The sequence below is a fragment of the Barbatula barbatula genome, assembly GCF_947034865.1.
Source record: "Barbatula barbatula genome assembly, chromosome: 10".
NCBI lineage: Eukaryota > Metazoa > Chordata > Actinopteri > Cypriniformes > Nemacheilidae > Barbatula > Barbatula barbatula.
The window spans coordinates 1,798,352-1,818,700 of NC_136773.1; the positions used below are offsets into that span (position 1 = coordinate 1,798,352).

Genomic DNA, 20,349 nt, shown 5'->3' on the forward strand with positions numbered 1-20,349 from the left:
TGATTTAACAACATTCTCACAAGTAGGTGACGTCAGCAAGCGTTTTTCTCCCATGGGTGCCTGGTGTTTGTCCAAGTTTTACTTTTTTTAATTAAGTTTGGTTTTAGTAAGTTACAAGATGTTAGTTTTAGTACCAGTTAACGACGGGCGGGACCTTGATACCTGTTTCCACTTCGTGCACTTCTTCTCAGACTCACAAATTATTTCCATGGATGAAAAATCTATAACTGTTACATCATAACACAAGAGTGGCTTGTTTCCGTGTAAAACAGAATGTCAAATAAAAAATCCGAGGGCTTGTCTAGTGTTTTACACTGCATCTCATTTAGTTCTACAAAAAAATGGATGCATTAATTTAGAAGGATTTACCGCAACAGGCAATATGGAAATATAGTCCAGTTTGATTTCATGAGCATATTCAGAAAATTATCACAGAAGACAAAGTATATTGTGTGTTTAAAAGTACAATTCCGAGTTGATCTCTATCAACAACTGAAAGAAAACAACACAAAAATAGTTTTGTATAACAATCTGTGATTTCAATAATGTGTGGAATAATATACTAATTGTGAATTCTATACATTTTGAACAACATACGAGCTACATGAAAGGCAAATGACATTGTTTTGCAAAATATCATTCTACAATTTTGTTTAAGGCTTTTATTGTATGTAAACAGTTGCACACGTCTCCTCAAAAAGGACACAAAGCAGATTTTTCTGATCATTTCAATAACAATACAGAAAGGTCCTCAGTGTGCTCAAAAGTCAATAAAATGTAGCTGCGTTACTACAGTCAGGTGTGTTTGAGGCAAAGGGGAATAAAGAGAATTGCTAAACGTTTGAGAAATTTAAGAAAGTATTTAAATAAAGAGTGTCTGCACAGCCACAGATCAAAGTTCTTTGTCCGAGATTGTTTTGATCCTTGGTTGGCCAGTTGAAATTGTGCCCTGGTCAATATCAACACCAGAGTGACTCTTGACACCTTCCCGTCAATCGTCATCCTCTTCATCCGAGTCCATTACTCGCCGTCGATTAAACTAGAAACAAAACCCATCATTTTCACTTTGTGTTATCGTGCATTTTGTAAAATAAAATAGTTCATAGATTTGAGAGCTTGGGTTTTTACAGTCTAAAAGATTTCAATACAATCTTACCTTTACAGTTGTTTTCTTGTCTGTCTGCTGACTAACTTTTTCAAGGATCTCTATTAAATCAGCGTCTGTAATCTAAACATACAACACTCATATAACCATCCTTTACAATCACATTGTAACCGAAAACATCATCATGTTTTTACCTTTCCTCCAAGCTGTCCAAAGCGAGCCATCTGTATCAGGTAATTTTCCACTGCTTTTGCTTTATCTGGCTTTACAAGAGCTAAATTACTCACTAAAGAAAAAAGATAATGTTATTGCACTACAAAAAAACAACATAGTGACAAGTAAGCATACTGTAAAAATAAACAATATCCTATTGTGTCCTTAAAACTGTTTTAAGTGCTTCAAAACTCATTCTATCCCATAATAGTGTTATTGGTGGAACAAACTAAATAAATCTCAGTGGTTCTTCCAGGAATTTAAGATTCTTGAATAACCCCATATTCAGTTGTGAAGTTCTGGGGTCACCTTGATTTGGCAGCACTTGATGTTCCTGGCATCTTTCTGAAACCTAACTAATGTTTCACTTGCATGGAGATTTCCCTGAACCCCATGATGTGGGTTCATAGCAACAGCTTCCAAATGCGAACACCACACGTAGAATGATCTCCTGACCTTTAACATGCTTAATTTAGAAATAAATGATTTAAGGAAAAGCCCAAACCTGTGAATATGAGTCAATCTGATTGGTTGACAAATGTTCTATTGGTATACATTAACTTAATACATTAGGTAAATGCAAACCATGAAGGTGTTCCAGGTGTGCTGACCGCATTACAGTTCCATATCATTTCAACAGAAAGGTTATTATGTAGCCTACAGGCCATTACCGCACACAGCACCCTGCTCTTGATCTGATGTTTATAATGTCTTTATAATGTATAAAACTTTTCGTTTCAATAAACAGAGCATTTCAAATACTATGTGGTGTGTGGTAACTAGGACTCGGTACGTATCTCAATGCAGGCCACACGATAAGATACACATCAAGATATTTTAAACAAAATAAAAATAAAACTGAAATTCAAATAACATTTATTTAACAAAACGAACAACTCCAGAAAGATTTTTTTGTTGCACATACAACTTCATGAAGAATTTTAACTTTTTAAGGCTCAACTGAACCTTCTATACTGCAGGTTTGCCCATCAAAGAAATGTATACAGGTTTGGAACAATTTGAGGTTGATTAAATGATGACAGAATTTTCATTTTTAGGTGAACTATCCCCTTAAGTGCTCAGATCCATCGTTATCGGGAAATGGAGCCCATATGTAATGTGTCTGTTTGATTGTTTTAAAATACATTTAGAAGATGTTAGATTTGATGTAACAACATGCGGAAATTGCAAAGCAGTCTAGTACTTTTCCATTATAATTAAAATAGAGGTCTTGTTAACACTGATCCTCAAAAACTGTCCAGACTTTCAAGTGCATTTATTTATATTTTCCATACAAACATTCCAAATTATTAAGCAATCAAGCTACACATGTTGCTAAAATGCATATAGATAGACTTAGGTTTAGGCTGGAGGTTGTAATGACTTACTACTTTTTTTTTGCTTTCTGCATGTTCACCCCCATTTTGAGGATCTAAAAAATTCTAAAACTCTCTCCCTCCGTCTCTATTTTACGGATCCATGCAATGCTGCGAGAAACAAAACCATCATTTTTGTAGACTCTGTAAACGGTTAGAAATGTGTTGATGAAGTTATCGAAATGAATCATTAGAAACATAGGGTTGTCTAAATAACGTGTGAATGTACTTACACCTGGCACGTGCAGACTGATCTAAGACTTGAGCCAGTATGGAGTTTCTCATTTCAGTCTCTCTGTGGAAATTCACAATAATAATATTATATTATAAATACAAATGATATGGGAAAGTGCAGAATTTGTGTCAAATAAATATATTTCCTACCTTTGCTTGGCTTCTTGCTGTCCCTGCTGGTCATTGGAAGGGTCCTACAAGGAGAGTTAAATAAAATATTTAAAATAGTGCTTAATATCTCTTTAAAATATCGAAAATTCTATTAAGTTTTTCTGTTTTGACTAAACAGGGACCCAATTAGAGTAACGTTACAATTGTACAGTGAAAAACAAAATACATAATTGTTTCTGAAAGACAATGACAAAACACTGCAGCAAATTGGATTATAAAGCTGTGAACGTGTGGCGCTATTCTCTAGAATCCGTTAGCTATATGGCTAAAATCAGCTGTTGGCTAACATGCACAACATGGCAGTAAAAACGATACGAAACGAAATATATAAACTTCCAAATGAATTTTAGGGCAGTTCAGACAAAACAATTCAGTCATTTAGTGTCAAAATATAGAATATTCACTGGGCCTTGCATGTGCTCTTCTATATTTTACTGGGTATGCAGAAAGCAATCATCTTGATATTTCTCTTACCCCATGTTTCGCCTGGAGTTCGGCCATACGTTGCCGTCTAATAGCTTCCAACTCTTCATCGGCCATTATGTTGAAATAAACAGCGAGATTTCAGAGAGAAATAAAAGTCAATACCGGCTCGATGTACGTGCGTTGCTCTGCTGCTCTAGTCTGGCGAGGCGAGGTTCAAGTGCCACTGCTGAGAGCATGACAGACCGCGCTAATCTACACCAGATCGATCGATCAATCAGTTCATTTTTATTTATGTTTTATATGACGGTTTCACAAAACCCTTATTTTACTGTTTTTTTTCAATACTGATAATTGCGCGTCAAACTTAATTCATGCAATTTGATCAATTATCAATATCAAGTCAACTAAATTATTTCAAGTCTAATTATTGAGCTTCTAAGTTAACAGAGACGGCACGTTTTGTACTCCACGTAGACTGTAAAACGTTCAAATCGGTTGAGGACTTCAGAAAAACACGAAGCGCCATAGTTCACGTATTTTCAGCACATTTTGTGCCCTGACCAATGTGGCGAACTTTCTGCCGCACGCAGCATCGGGCCAAAGCGCTCAATGCGGAAGGCACGCCCCACATACAGTCACATCCTCGCGCGAACGCAGCCCCACTCTCGCGAGGTGATCGTTGCTAAGAAACTGTTGTTGTTGGGGAGGGTAGCGTCGTTTGAGGCTACAAGCTTTCTAATGTTTGCACTTACGCTGTAAATATAATCTCGAACAATGGTGAGTAAGTTACGTGTCAGAAAAATTGCATAATGTGGTAATATGTCGTTGTTAAACTGTCCCGGCAGCAATGATTAACTCTATTTGCTGTTCCCGCAAGAGCACGCTTCATTTAAGTTTCTGTGACTAAATACGTTAAAGTATTTCTGTATCAAACAAAGTCAAGTAAAAAACAAAGAGTTAAGCTCAGGTGTTATTCCGTGTAGGCCATGTTGACATAAAGGGAAGACAGGCTATTTCCAAAGAACAATCTGTTTATTTAACTGACACATGTTAACATTACTACGACTATGTGCTTTATATTGCAGCCACCTAAGAGAAAAGCGTCCACCAAGTCATCAAAGGGAAAAACCCCTACTGTGGTGGATGGCGTGTCAACAGATGAGATGTCCAAAGAGCAGGTTTGGTTTCATTTACACGACAATACTGCAGTTATATATCTAATGTTACTGTTTATCCACCTTTTTCTTCATGGAGGGCACCATTAGCACAAGTGACTTCCTGTTGGATGCTCTGCACTTCCGTTTAGTATTTGTCATTAGTTAGAGAACGTAACTGATAATGGTTAATCATTAAGTTTATGGAAGATTTTTCACAACAGCCACTAAAGTAAAAAAAAACACGAACATATCTGTTACCATGTGACACCATATGGCCGGAATGTAAATAATGGTTTCATATTAAAGTTGTGCTGAATTAAACAAATCATATTCACATTGGATGATGCAGCTAGCCTAACACACATATTTAAAAGTATTTTCTATATGTTTAGCCTGGTTGGCAGTGTAGCTCTACCAATAAAGTCACATTTAACTAGCTGTATCGCTACATGACACACCAGAACCAGCCACCGTACTGTGTTATTATATAAAAGAACACAAACAATGTGATCAGGTCTATTTCTAGCTGATGTGGAAAAAAAATCTTATGAATCTCATGAAAAATGAGTTATGACTCCCCCGTTTCTGGTTAGGACACCAATTGTGCCACCTCCGCTTTAAGAAATGTAAACTGTTGATGTCTGTGGCAAAGAATTTGTCCAATATTAATGCTGCGTAAAATGACGCCATTACATCTTGAGCTCATAATGTAATGTTGCAAAACTGAGAAAATACACACTGTTCGTAAATCATGTTAGTTGCATAACATTTATTGCTACTTTGTTTTATCGAAGTCATACAAATTTGTTGAGGTGAATTGTATTTAAAATCGGTGTTATCCAGCTGTGTTATTACAGTTTGGGGCAGTTCTAGTGCTCCGTGTGTGTGTTCACGACTGGCAGTGTGTGTGTTCACTTCTCACTGGATGGGTTAAATACAGAGGTCACATTTCGGTTATGGGTCACCATAACTTTTTCACTTATCCAGCCTTATGCATTAAATTGCTGGTGGACAATCACAGTAGCATCGTTATACCCTCAATGGTGTTCATGTATCTTTAAACATATACTAGAAAGCACTTCTCCATTTTGCTAGGCTGCGTTACAGTTGACAGTGTCAAAACTCGTAAAGATCAACAGAGGATGGTCATCTGTCTCCTGAAAGAATGTGACCGTACATAGAGGGTGATTAGATTAACTTTACATTTGTGTATTTTGAGACACAACAATGCAATTGCAAGCTGTTTTCAGTTTTGACTGCTCTTTTAGTCTAGGACTAGTGTTACACCTTTTACACCCCAAGTGGTTCCCAAATCCCTAGTATGAGATCTCAGTATGAGTGTCAGATGAGGAAAACCTACAAAATGCACAGTAGGGGTCTTCCAGAACTGGTTTGGAAACCCCTCTCTATGGATTTTTGCAGCCAAGCATAGAAGTGATTGTGTGACAAAGAAAATCATTCCTTTGTGTACTTTTGAGAGAAAATACTATTTGTTGGTTGAGTTGCTTTTCAAAGTTGCACAGACGTAATAGAAGGCCAGTTTAAGAGCATTCAAGCTAAATTGGTAGTTCCTAACTAATGAGATTAAGCGACGATCCAGAAGTCTTTATGATGGGGAAGACACATGCAGTTTCTGCCAATCTCATATTAATCTTCAGTTCCTATACAGTAGTATTGCATACGTCGTATCTTTGTAGAGTAATTCGCTTGATCAGATTTATAAAAGACAGATACAGCTGTACCATTATTTCCGGAAAAACACGAGCTGCTGGAGGCGTGCAATGGGACAGAACTACAGCACGAGCACACAATAACATTTCATCATCGCATTATCCCCTTCGGGTTTTTTACATTATGTATAAAAAAAATTCGACTCAAGTTTTTTGCATGCTTGACCCAGAGCCAAAACGTGTTAGGTTGTGCCCCACTCCCCCTACTCTGAACACTTTAATTGTATACACTATCATTTACAATCAAACACAGATGGCCTGTGCTGACAGTCATCATTCCTTGTTTTCTTCATTTCATCTCTCCATCGTAAACATCATAAAATACTTAGTTGGAGGAGCACATTGTCCGTCTGCGAGAGGAGCTTGACAGAGAACGAGAGGAACGTAACTATTTTCAACTGGAGAGAGACAAAATCCACACATTTTGGGAAATCACCAAAAGACATTTGGAAGAGAAGAAGTGTGAGCTGAGGAACAGAGATCGTGAGATGGAGGAGACTGAAGAGCGTCACCAAGTAGAGATTAAGGTCTTGTGATGACAGCTGTTTAATTTCCCTTCAAGAAAATGAGTTTAGGACTCGCTGTCTAAACGTAATGGTGTGTGATATGTTTGTGACATATGTCTTTTAGGTATATAAGCAGAAAGTGAAGCACCTCCTCTATGAACAGCAGAACAGCCTGTCAGAGCTGAAAACTGAAGGTGTTGTCAACACCAAACTGCTGCAGAAGGAACATGCTGACCTCGAGACACAACTTCACAAGGATCTGCGCAGTTTCAAAGTGGAACAGAAGGATCGTGAGCTTTCCAGTGAGAATGTGCTCAAAAGCCTTCAACTGGTATGCAAATATTTGGAATACACTTTACTAAACTGTAGAATAATACTGATGATACGCAAATGTATCTGCCTATTAATCTGCCTAACCTTCAGAATCTGTGGCATTTTAAATTTTGGTGGGCTGTCCACTTGTTTTAAGCACCGTGTAAAAGATCTGGGTGTTATTTTTGATGAACACTTGAAGTTTGGGACTTAGGTTAAGACTTTTCTTTCATTTAAAAATCTTGAGAAAGTCATTCATGCTTTCATTACGTCCAGACTTGACTATTGTAACTCACTATTTTTTTGGAATTTGTCAATCTTCTATGTCCCAACTACAACTGGTCCAAAATGCGGCAGCTAGACTTTTAACTGGGACTCATAACGTGCTCATATCACTCCTGTTTTAAGATCGCTGCATTGGTCGCCTGTGCGCTACAGAGTAGATTTTAAAATTTAGCTTACTGTTTTTAAATCGCTAAATGGTCTGAGTCCCCCCTCATTTCTGATATACTGGTTGAGGGAAAGATCTCTTGTAGATCTCTGCGGTCTTCTAACAATCAGACTTTGTCTATTCCCAAGATGAATCAAAAGCACAGGGGATTCCGAGCCTTCTCTTTTGTTACCCCTCAACTTTGCCATTACAATAAAACAGAATCCGTCTGTCTCTTCCTTTAAGACTAGGCGAAAGACGTATCTCTTTGATAAGGCTTTTTATAGTTAATTGTTATCTTTGTGTTTTTGGTATATTTTCTACAAAGTTTTATTGTAATTTTTTTATTTTCTGTATTATTCCTTTATATGCTTTTTTGTCTCTTTTGGTGTTAAAGCCCATTGGTCAACCTCTGGTTGAAATTAATAGTGCTACAGAAATAAAATGCCATTGCCATAATAGTAATAGCAGTACTTCTGATTTATGTCCGTCGCTATTCCAACAGAAACATGACGAAGTAACAACTGATCTGAGAAATGATTTTGCTAGACAAGTACGAGGTAAGATCTTTTATTTTTCAAATATTCTAGGCAAGGTTCTTTTGTCTGTAAACAGCAATTATTTAGAAGGAGCTGACTACTGAAAACCACAGGCCAGCTACAGTATGTTGTAAGTTAAATGAACAATTAAAGGTCTAACATGTCATACAGGTGTTTGAAGACCTTACATAATGAAGCATAGTTTTTACTACCTTAAAAGGAGTTATTTCTATTTACATATCATGCTTCACAAATCTTATCTAAAAAAAACGTTGATATGCTTTTGGTATACATCAACAAAAAGTGAAAATTTGTCTTCTCATGTCATTACAAACCTCTATGACTTTGTCTTTTTCTTTTTGCAAAATAACGATTCACATGGGTAGTTGACAAATAAACTGCACATGTGTAGAAGACAAGAATGTAGGACAGCAAAATTCTGTCTGGTTATAAGCGGTGTGTGGACGAACCCAAGTGCAGGCAGAGGAAGGGTCAACCAAACTTAAATTAAATAAAAAAAAAACCCACAATGGTGAACACGACAAATAAAATATAAATACAAATCAAAACTTCCCACAAGGGGGAAAGGTCCAAGAAATATAAATAATCTGTGACAACACCTAGAACAATTGCACTCGGGTTCGGATCGCAGCAATCTTGCCCAGTCTGCCAACAACCTAAATCAATATTTTTAACTGATTGGACAGCTGTAATCTAAAATGTCACATTTATCCCATCACTGGCGTATTCTTTGTTTTATTTCTTATGGGCCAGTGAGGTCCTTTTTTGTTCACGCTAAAGTCAATTTAAAAGACAATTAAAATCTCTGACCAATCAGGCTGCAGCCTACGCAAGCCTGAGTGTTAATCCGCTCCTGACTGTAGTGCTTCGAAAGGGTGGGGGTGTGGTGTGTGGTGGAGTGAGCCTCAGTGCTTGATTCTGCTAGATCTTACTGCATGTTCCTTTAATAATCATTTTTGCTTTCATACTATATGACACCATGAATGGTTTATTTGTCAACTACCCATATACAGGTTTTGAACGACATGAGGATTACTATCTTAATTACTTTAAGTAGTTGTTACCTTATAACTTACTCACTCTTATGCCATTCTTGGTGTGTATGACCTCCTTTCTTCAGTAGTCGATTATCATTTACCAGTGAACAGTTCCTTGGACAGTCATCAGCCACTGCAACAAACAATACAGATTTGGCTGCAATCTAGGTTTTTTGTTGTAGTTCTTGGAAATCTGACTTCATGTTAAATTTAATAAGTGATGATAAAATTTAAAATTCATTAAAATTGTTATCACAGAAATTGGATGTAAATATGAGAAAAAGATGCAGATGCTGCGTCAGGAGGAAGAACAGAAACGCAAGACTGAGGTTCATGAGATTGAGGAGCGAAAGAACAGCCACATTAACACAATGATGGAGAACCACGAGAAAGCTTTCAGAGACATGAGAAACTACTTCAGTGATAACATCCGCAAGAATCTGAACCTCATCACTTCACTCAAGGTGTGATCAAAACACATTTCACACTACTGGACACTTAAACAAATTAGTTTCACGGTTGCATGAAAACCCTTAAAGGGATACTCCACTCAAACATTCTTTCAAGAATGGGCTCTGTGCACAGGCATAGTGATGAACTTCCAATGTCGTCAAATGTCGGGATATCAATTTCCAGTTTAATCTCTAAAACGATTTTACACACCTAAACAACGAGAACGGTTTGCTTTCCTATATTCATCAAAATATAAAATTTTGTGTTCAACAGTACAATAAAAAGATACAATATTTTTCTACTATGGTAGTCAGTGGTGTCCCAGAAATGTCACTAGAACAGGTAGATAGATTTTTTACATCTTAATATATAGTATACGCTCACCTAAAAGATTATTAGGAACACCTGTTCAATTTCTCATTATTGCAATTATCTAATCAACCAATCACATGGCAGTTGCTTCAATTCATTTAGGGGTGTGGTCCTGGTCAAGACAATCTCCTGAACTCCAAACTGAATGTCAGAATGAGAAAGAAAGGTGATTTAAGCTATTTTGAGCGTGGCATGGTTGTTGGTGCCAGACGGGCCGGTCTGAATATTTCACAATCTGCTCAGTTACTGGGATTTTCACGCACAACCATTTCTAGGGTTTACAAAGATTGGTGTGAAAAGGGAAAAACATCCAGTATGCGGCAGTCCTGTGGGCGAAAATGCCTTGTTGATGCTAGAGGTCAGAGGAGAATGGGCTGACTGATTCAAGTTGATAGTAGAGCAACTTTGACTGAAATATCCACTCGTTACAACCGAGGTATGCAGCAAAGCATTTGTGAAGCGTGTTTATCAACACGCACAACCTTGAAGCGGATGGGCTACAACAGCAGAAGACCCCACCGGGTACCACTCATCTCCACTACAAATAGAAAAAGAGGCTACAATTTGCACGAGCTCACCAAAATTGGACAGTTGAAGACTGGAAAAATGTTGCCTGGTCTGATGAGTCTCGATTTCTGTTGAGACATTCAGATGGTAGAGTCAGAATTTGGCGTAAACAGAATGAGAACATGGATCCATCATGCCTCGTTACCAATGTGCAGGTGGTGGTGGTGTAATGGTGTGGGCGATGTTTTCTTGGCACACTTTAGGCCCCTTAGTGCCAATTGGGCATCGTTTAAATGCCACAGGCTACCTAAGCACTGTTTCTGACCATGTCCATCCCTTTATGACCACCATGTACCCATCCTCTGATGGCTACTTCCAGCAAGATAATGCACCATGTCACAAAGCTCGAATCATTTCAAATTGGTTTCTTGAACATGACAATGAGTTCACTGTACTAAAATGGCCCCCACAGTCACCAGATCTCAACCCAATAGAGCATCTTTGGGATGTGGTGGAACGGGAGCTTCGTGCCCTGGATATGCATCCCACAAATCTCCATCAACTTCAAGATGCTATTCTATCAATATGGGCCAACATTTCTAAAGAATGCTTTCAGCACCTTGTTGAATCAATGCCACATAGAACTAACAGAGCCTCTATCACACTACTACGCTCTCTAAGATCTCAAAACTAAATCCACCAAAGGGGGTCGAGCTTTCTCATAAGTGGCACCTAAACTCTTGAACAGCCTTCCCGACGCTATTCTAGGATCAGACACACTCTCCCAATTTAAATCTAATTAAAGACACATCTTTTCAGTCAAGCATTCACTTAATGTAAAATATGCTAAACAAACCACCGGGAGACTGCTGACATTAGATATTATTTACTAGAATCATTTAATTATATTTAACATGTACTGTGTTAAATTGTGTTTTTCAGTTTTTCTTATTTCCCCCGTAAAGCTGCTTTGGAACAATGCACAGTGTGAAATACGCTATATAAATAAAATTTAATTTAATTAAGAGAATTAGACCTTTCCTGTCCGAGCATGCTACGCAAGTCTTAGTCCAGGCTCTTATTCTGTCCAGACTGGACTTTTTCAATGCGCTACTGGCTGGACTTCCAGCTTGCACAACCAAACCTCTACAGATGATCCAAAATGCAGTGGCAAGAGTGTACTTTAATGAACCAAAGAGAGCTCACTCCTCGCATCAAATTCAAAGCTCTGCTCTTGGCCTAGAGAACTACCACAGGATCGACATATATTCACTCGCTAATACAGACTTGTGTACCGCCAGATCCCTATGCTCTGCAAATAAATGACGTCTTGTAGTGCCATCCCAAAAAATCACTCTCACGTACGTTCTCTGGATCTGTTCCACATTTGTTGCACACAAGACAACTAGAGGCCAAGATGATATTCCACAGTGTAAACAGAAAGCAAGCCAGGAACTGCATTGGGTGATCACAGTGATGATGTCCCACTGGACAGGAGTGACTATCGGGTAAGGGGGATGATGTGAGAGACAGGGTTCAAACTGGTCAGGGCATCGCCCTTGGTATTTTGTGATCCTGGTCAATAAGTGACTTTGAAGTTAAAGCGGGTGAAGAATAAGGCCCTCCTTGCCAGCTGTGGATTAAGCCGTTTCGCTGACTGTAGGTTTTCTTGTGGTCTTTAAGAATAGTAAACTGGTGTTTAGTCCCCTCCAACCAACTGCCTTCATAGCTAGGAGCTCACGACTGCCCACGTCATCGTTGTGTTCAGCAGTGTTGATTTTGCGAGAGAAGTATGCACACGGTATAGTTTTGTCGGAGAGCCTTGGTGTTGAGATAACTGATAGCTGTGGTTAACCTTGTCTTTAGGTGGTTAAAAGCGTTGAGGACAAGAGGATTCCATTTTAGCTGCTTGATAGTCGACTTGACCATGGATGTGAGAGGTACTGAAGTTGCGGATAAAATGTTGATAGAAATTGTCAAATCATAGAAATCTCTGCATCTCTTTGACAGTTGCAGGCATAGCGACCCCTTCTGGAATAATGATGTAGCCAAGAAACGCTTTAGCGTACAAATGATTGTCAATTAGTCTTTTCAGCAATGCTCTGCATGTCATACATCTTCCTCATAGGTATCAGAATAGATAAGGATGTCATCTATGTACACAATGACCCAGCTGTGAAGCAAATCTCGAAACACATCATTAATGCAGGACTGGAAAATGGATGGACTGTTTGCAAAGCAGCAGCTCAACAAAAAGTACTTAAAATGACCAGTGGTAGTAGAGAAATCAGTCTTCCACTCATCCCCCTCCCTGATGCATATGAGGTATGAGATAGCTTTCCAGTAGCTCAGTAGTTAGAGCATGGCACTAGCAATGCCAAGGTGTTGGGTTCGTTCCCAGGGGATTGCACATACTTCGAAACAAATGTATAGTATACTGCAATGTAAGTCATTTTATATAAAAGCGTCTGCCAAAGCATAAATGTTAATGTACATGTTATAGGTGCTGCGAAGATCAAGCTTAGTTAAGTACTTGGCTGTGCGGTGTTGCTCAAGAGCAGCTTGTACCTGTGGTAAGGGATATCTGAACTTGACTGTTTTTTCATTAAAACCACGATAATTTATACATGGGTGCAATCCTCCATCCTTTTTTGGAAATAAAATACAATAGCTTTTTATTGTCATTGTAGTCAGAGCAAACTATGAGATTCTTAGTGCACCTCTCGCAAAACATGAAAAACACAAAAACATACAGTATATGTGCCAATTATACAAGGAGACAGACAAAATCAGTCATAAAGTGCAAAAAAGTGGCAGAGCAGCATATTTGGCTAATATAATCGACTAACAAATAAAGACAACATGTTAGGGATTGCCCCACTGATTGCTAGTTTGGATTTTATTGATCACCACAGCACTCCGGTAAGAGAGGGAAGGAGATATCATCAGGGTATTATTATTTATTGGCAGTTTTGACCACATACACTGTTGTGTATTGAGGTAGTTTCTGTAAACTCTTACAAATAAAGACGTACATTTCTAATAACAATATTCAACAATACTAGCACCCTCAATATAACATATTAACTAATAAATGCAGTGGCATAATACAGAGGCATCACATCGTGATATGGACCTGTAGCAGCCACAAGCATAACTGGTGTTATTAAATGTATATCAAGTAGGCCCCTATATCAAATAAAGTGCACACATTTGTCCGCTTAGCCACTATGCTAGCGGTTATAAACCCGAACATAAAACATGATAAAAGTTTGTAGCGTCTAACATCACCAACTCGAACAACAACCTTGATAAAATAACATGTAACATTATATGGTCTTAGACACTGTATATAACTTACATTGTCAAACACTTTACTGCCTGGCGAACTGCTGCACGTGAATGACAAGCGGATCCTCCGTTCACTTACCAGAGAATCGGGTCTTACGTAAAGTGCTCACATAAACTAAAGAGGCGTCTTATGTAAACTATGTTAAATTACAATAAACATTAATAAAATTCGCAACACAACAGGAGGAGCTTACGTGCAAGGAAATCTAAACGTACAAACTGAGCATAGATGTGTTTTAGTTTAGTTTAGTTTAGTTTGGTACAGATTTAATGCAGATAACTGGTTAAGATGGTTATGGCCCTGGGGTAAAAACTGTCTCTGATTCTGCTGGTATGTGTATATGGTTTGCTGACCTGTACCGCCTACCAGAGGGTAACAGTTCAAATATGCCATAGCCGGGGTGAGAGCAGTCTCTGATAATGCTTTGTGCCCTGCTAAGATAGCGTGCCGAGGCGACAGCCTCCAAGGGTGGCAACTGAGAGACGATAATTTTTTCCGCCGTTCTCATCACCTTTTGCTGGCTCTTTTTGGCAGCAGCAGAACAGCCTGCATACCAAAACTGTAATACATTAGGTCAACTCTGACTCAACTGTTGAGTGGTAAAAACTAATGAGCAAAATGTTACCAATGTTAGTTGCACCTGGAGTCATTCAAACCTGGTACGATAGTATTAAAGGCCGAACTAAAGTCGATGAAGAGCATCCTAACATAGCTCTGCCGACATTCCAGGTGATGCAGAGCTGAGTGGATGGCTAAAGTGATGTCATCTTCAGTAGCTCATTTAGCACTGTATGCAAACTGATGAAAATAGTGGGCTGTGCTATTGAATTAATACCCGACTAATACCCGACTGCCAGCCATGCAAACATAACAAAACACAACACAAAGTCCAGGCCTGATCGCCTCTGGTCATTCACTCCTGTCGCTCGTCCTTTTAGGCTCCCGAAGCTCCTCCGTGAGAGATGGGAGACCGGTTCATGCACAGCTGATGCTAGTTATCACTCACTAGCCCGGCCTCGTGCCTTTCCCGCACAGCTCTCGTCCCGCCCTGCTCACCACAATGTCCAAATACTGTTTTTCCTATTGTAGAAATTTCAAATGTGGTAACAATTTGCATATGCCAATGTGCACAAAAAAGCCTACTTGGGGGCCTTTTTTTAATCCCAAATCAAACACTTGAGTTTTATTACACACCATGTAAAACCTACTGAAGTCTGGATCTCGGCAACCTAAATGATGGGTGCAGCCATGGTTAAAGCTAAACTCTACAGAGCTGTGGACCTCCAGGAATTAAGTTTGACAAACATGTTTCGTTAACATCAGCGTCAAAAAAATATATGCATTTGCGATTGAGTGGAGTTATTACAATATTAATGAGAATCCGCACATAATAAATAAGGTAAATGTGGAGAGTTAGTCATGTCATTTTAAGGAATGAAATTTTTTTTTGTTTTAGATAGAAAACTTACACTATCTATCTAGCTATTTTAATCCCTATATATGACTTTTTAAGGATGAAATCATAAAATGTAGTGGGACTTACAGGGTTAATAAAAAACGGCTTGTAACTTTTACTTGACTAAACTGGTAAACAGATCTCGTTACATCCGCTTGTTGGAAATGGTTTATTAACTTTTTTTAAGGTAATCCACTAACCTAGCAAGCTGTTTCCTTTTTTAGGCATTTTGGGCTTTTTAATATTCAAATGTCCATGAGAAGTGAAATAAAAACGAAATATCAATCTGTTTCTGTGATGTGCATCGATTTGGATCATCTTTGGTATTTACATTAAAAGCATTTTTAGTAAAATTATCCAATGCACTGAGACTTTAAGGTTCACTTAAGAAAACCTTAAAGTCCCACTCCATTCAATACATTTATCACGTACAACTCATCTTTAAGCATGAATTCCCTATAACATTAAGTGTTACTAACTTTACTACACTGTCATATTTGCTTTCTATAAAATTTGTGCATTAATGCATATTATCTTATATTTATACATACACAATTCCAATCTGGTAGAGCATGGTTTTTAATGGCAAGATAATGGGTTGGGATTGCTGTCAATTGCACATGCTTTGATATTTTGAACCCATGATGCTGGTGTTGCTATTATGTGACCAAAAGATTTACCAGTCCTTTCTCCTTTCTTGTGCATCCAGGAAGATTTGAAGGAGATGAAAAAGAAGGAAGAGAGGAGAACTAAAGAGATGGCAATAGTGCTTCAGCAAAATAAGGAGCTTATTGAGTCTCAAGAGAGAGCGAAAGAGGAAGTTACAGGGCTCCAGAAACAACTCACCAACTATGATAGGGACAAAAGCACTCTGTCTGTATGTCTCATCTTTTACAATTTCACATTATAGTGCCTTGTAATTGAATTTGCCTCGCATAATATTAAATAATAAAGTAACATACAGATGTTAATGAATTATCTTCATACTGTATATGTAAAATTCTTTCTGTTCTTTGTGTTTTGCTGTCAGAGAATGAGAGCTTCTGTTAAAGTGTCTGACAAAGAAATGAAGGCCCTTAATTGGGAGCATGAGGTGTTGGAGCAGAGATTTACCATGGTAATTGGAAAAACCCTTCTAGACATCACTAAACCATCATTAGACCTTTCATACTAAGTCTGGAATAATGTCTAACAAGACAAATTTTTACAAAAAAGTCATTACTGTTATTCATGGGTTATGGGTTATGATGAGTTTACAAGAATATATCTTAAATAATAAGTAATACAACAGTGGGTTCTTTAAAGGTACTAAAATGTGTATTACACATGCATTACTCTCAGGGTTCTCGGAGATGTAAAACATATGGAAATTTAATTTCACCAGAACCTGTTAATACTTGAACGTCCTGATCTATTACAAGAACTCAAGTCAATTTATTGTCTGTGTAGGTTCAGTTGGAGCGAGATGAGCTGTACACGAAGTTCACTAAAGCCATTCTGGAGGTTCAGCAGAAGACTGGCTTTAAAAACCTCCTGCTGGAGCGCAAACTGAGTGCACTCAATGACACTTTAGAGAAGAAGGAAGCTCAGCTTGGCGAGGTGTTGGCTGCCTCCAACCTGGACCCAACTGCCCTCAATGTGGTCACAAGCAAGCTAGAGGTACAAACAGTATATGAGCACTTAATATGAAGTATGGATCTTTATTATTATAAATGAATATAAAAGAATGAGACAGAAACAAAATCTTTATTACTTTAGGAAGTTTTGGACTCCAAGAACCAGACTATCAAAGACTTGCAGTATGAAGTGGCACGAGTTTGCAAGGTAAGAAGCTGTTTCTGCTGTCTAAACATCTGATACTATCTTCATCCATGATAGGGAATCATCAGATCTATACAAAGAAAACTAAACAACACTGTAAAAGTGTAATTCTGGTAAAACCTGAATAAATAAATGCAGTGAGGGCAACTCATTTGTGTTTGTCAATTTAACATTGAACCAAAACTGTAGTTTGATTACCACTAACGCATCATAAGAATTTAGCATGCCACTGTCATATTGTATAATGCATGGGTTACATTGGCGTAGCTTGCCAGGTTGCCTGGGCCCATGGGCGCCGTATAGGGGGGAAAAGTTAGACTGACTGACAGGGGCCCCAACAAATAGGTAAAAACTAATTCTAATCATTTAGTATATTTAAAATAATAATAAAATGAAGGATGTCTTTTATTTAAAGTATTTTGGCAATAAAAGTTAAATATCCCCAAGTTAAACATCCATATTGACCGAGCACCCAGTGTGTCTGCATGAAATGGTTCGGTCCTGCTTTACCGCACTCATCATCAGTGATGGTGTTTAGTTGCAGAAAGTCGCGACGCGTCAGAACAGAGCGCATATGTTGCGTAGTAAAAAATCTGGTTTTCAAAAAAGGATAAGAAACAAAATTGAGAGAGCAAAGACAAAAGAAAGGGTGTCAATCTGTAACCCAGTTTTTCACCAAGAAAGGTGGGTAGCATTCAGTCTGTGAGTGGTATTAACCTGTTGTCCATAGTGAAATAAGCTAGCTAGCTGCAGGCTAGTGTCAGCCTACATTTCATAAACATTTAATCAGTGCAGGTAAACGTTCAGCAATATATTCATATTAAATAATTGTCCATGCCCATCTTAGCAGACTTAACAACAGATGAGTCAGCAGCACCCCAGTCTCCCCATAACTGCACCCCTCCCTGTCCCAGTGAAGAAGGTGAGCAACACAGTGTTAATGACTTACCCATAACAAAAAAGAAAGTGGAATATTTATTAATGACAGAAATCAAACAAAATTGTTTTTCTCACATAATGACCATTATGGCATAAAAAAGAACCTCTTGTCTGTATGCATTTAGAAACAATGAGTAGCTCACCTCAACCTGCATGTAGGTTACAGACAATATTAAAATAATCCAGTTTGATGTGTTCATTTAGACTGAATTTTGGCCATTAAATGACATCTATAGATACAGACCTTATTATTCCCACCATGAAGGGCAATTTATTTGAGAAGCTTGCACACACACACACACAAATCTATCATATCTAATGTATGTAATCAAGTGATGATAATACAGAACTATAGGTCATTTGGGTCAATGTTCTGTAATGTTAGTGTCATTTATTGGTATATATTTCCATTGTTCTTATTTGTACCATGTTAACTTACCTTTTAATTTGATGTCACTGGTACTGTTAGTTTTGTTATGACCATATCCCAAACCTAAAAAACCTATTGATTTAGTGATCACTTGATCTGTTTTGTAGCACTATAATAACCCTGATGTGGAAATTCCGTTTTACACGTCAACTTTATTATGTTGTTGGCATATATGTGCAGTTAAGTAAAAAAAAGCCCATGGGGCCCAAAATTCCTGGCGGCGCCCCTGCCTGGGCCCCCATTGGCTAAAAGATGTCACTAAGAATTTAAAAACACTCCAAAACAAATATACACCGTGATTATACATTTTAACATGTTAAAGGAGCAATATTCAACCAACAGCTCACTCCACCCCTCTCTTTCGAAGCAGTATGGTGGCTGCACATACTTAAAATGTCGTCATGTTTTCACTTCTTGCCGAACGAGATAACGTATTTAGGAAACACGCTCTGTAGAGCAGTTTGTCGTTTAGTGCTACTGTTGAAACAACATGGTGATTTCCATGCAAGCCGACCCCCAGTATATGCAGATAGAAACAGCTCATTCTAAGGAAAGAAAAACATTATGCTTCATTATGTAAGGGGTTTATAAACCTCTGAACACATAGTTATGTACATTATATTGAATTTCTGTTCATAGATCCTCCAAAAACTAAACACCGGACCTTTAAAGTAAATAATAGTAAAACTGGATGCAATATGTGCATTTATCAACTTTATGACCGTAAAGCTGATATTTAACTTGTTTAAAAGTATGTAACAGTATTTTGAATATGAATTAATTGTGTTTTGTAGTGAAGGATTCTAAGGATTTTTTTTACAGTCTACTCACGGGCAAGGAACCTCTTAGCTTTAAAATTTTTGTTGTTTACATTCACTGACAAACTATATTTCAAAAAGATTTAGGACACTTCAGTATTTGATCATTGTTTATAATCAAAATAGATGCATGGAGAGTTATTATATTCAGTTCAGTTATTATAAATAAAGTTAAAAATACAAATTAAAAATAAAATCTATTATAATAAAATCAGTATTAAAGTTAGCCACATAACATAACGTAATGACAGAACACTTCGCCCACTCCTTGCTCAAATGTCAAGCAATGCCTATGATGATATACATGTTTACAAAAAGCATGCACAATACAGTATATACTAGTATATTGATTAAAGCGTAATTGTTCCCTCTTCTTACACAGACCTATAATGACCTGCTGAGGACTTCTCAAGCAAAGCTGCGGGCATTTGGATTCCCTGTGGAAGAGCTCGGCTTTAAGCCACTGGAAAGCAGCATTTCTGGACGGACTCTCGGGCAGGTCCCTGCTGGCCGTTTTCTGCCTCAAATTAGCTAAAAGAAGGGAAAAAAGGCTAAGACTTGAAATGTAAAGCCTAAATGAAATAAATATATACTTACTGAAATAGAAGTATTGTTCAGAATGTTTTACTTGTTTGTGCTTGTGTGAGTTTTCTCATATAGATCAAGAAATGCTCTTAAGATTGCTTTAAAGGAGACCTGAAACAACCTCTTTAACAAGACCTCTGGTTTCAGCTCAAAATACATCACCGATCATTTGTTATACCATACCTTAAATGCCTACTTTTAAGTGGAAGCTGTGCTTGGGTTTAAGCATATACACTCACCTAAAGTATTATTAGAAACACCTGTTCAATTTCTCATTAATGCAATTATCTAATTAACCAATCACATGGCAGTTGCTTCAATGCATTTAGGGGTGTGGTCCTGGTCAAGACAATCTCCTG

At 37.9% G+C, this 20,349-nt stretch overlaps 2 protein-coding genes across 4 annotated transcripts; one reads left to right on the plus strand and one right to left on the minus strand.

The window, feature by feature from the left end:
* Positions 1 to 170: 170 nt before the first annotated feature.
* Positions 171 to 4,129, minus strand: pdcd5 (programmed cell death 5). The gene is made up of 6 exons (XM_079465293.1): positions 3,574 to 4,129; positions 3,079 to 3,122; positions 2,928 to 2,989; positions 1,300 to 1,391; positions 1,157 to 1,228; positions 171 to 1,039 (listed from the first exon to the last, which is right to left on the minus strand). Exons 1-6 carry the CDS (start codon positions 3,637 to 3,639, stop codon positions 992 to 994), a joined length of 384 nt encoding a protein of 127 aa, XP_079321419.1. The 5' UTR covers positions 3,640 to 4,129; the 3' UTR covers positions 171 to 991.
* A 7-nt stretch (positions 4,130 to 4,136) lies between these two features.
* On the plus strand, positions 4,137 to 20,027 carry drc4 (dynein regulatory complex subunit 4). Of its 3 annotated transcripts, none has more exons than XR_013787171.1 (12): positions 4,137 to 4,302; positions 4,611 to 4,703; positions 6,742 to 6,939; positions 7,043 to 7,249; positions 8,166 to 8,220; positions 9,516 to 9,721; positions 16,107 to 16,274; positions 16,428 to 16,514; positions 16,847 to 17,056; positions 17,156 to 17,221; positions 18,066 to 18,140; positions 19,788 to 20,004. XR_013787171.1 is itself a non-coding variant. In XM_079465294.1 (11 exons), the coding sequence occupies exons 1-11, from the start codon at positions 4,300 to 4,302 to the stop codon at positions 19,938 to 19,940; spliced, it is 1,446 nt and encodes a 481-aa protein (XP_079321420.1). In that variant the 5' UTR covers positions 4,137 to 4,299; the 3' UTR covers positions 19,941 to 20,027. The 3 variants fall into 3 exon arrangements, 1 of the variants encoding a protein (XP_079321420.1); XR_013787172.1 differs by having other exon boundaries at positions 18,069 to 18,140; XM_079465294.1 differs by lacking the exon at positions 18,066 to 18,140 and having other exon boundaries at positions 19,788 to 20,027.
* Positions 20,028 to 20,349: the final 322 nt, after the last annotated feature.

Bases quoted from the DNA above. Each gene is read 5' to 3' on its own strand.
- drc4 (XM_079465294.1), top strand. The intron at 16,275-16,427 runs GTATGTCTCATC...TTTTGCTGTCAG, and splicing joins GGGACAAAAGCACTCTGTCT to AGAATGAGAGCTTCTGTTAA. The intron at 16,515-16,846 runs GTAATTGGAAAA...TTGTCTGTGTAG, and splicing joins TGGAGCAGAGATTTACCATG to GTTCAGTTGGAGCGAGATGA.
- pdcd5 (XM_079465293.1), bottom strand. From the start codon at position 3,639: ATGGCCGATGAAGAGTTGGAAGCTATTAGACGGCAACGTATGGCCGAA. The intron at 2,990-3,078 runs GTAGGAAATATA...GAATTTCCACAG, and splicing joins CAGCAAGAAGCCAAGCAAAG to AGAGACTGAAATGAGAAACT. The intron at 1,040-1,156 runs GTAAGATTGTAT...TTTTGTTTCTAG, and splicing joins ACAAGAAAACAACTGTAAAG to TTTAATCGACGGCGAGTAAT.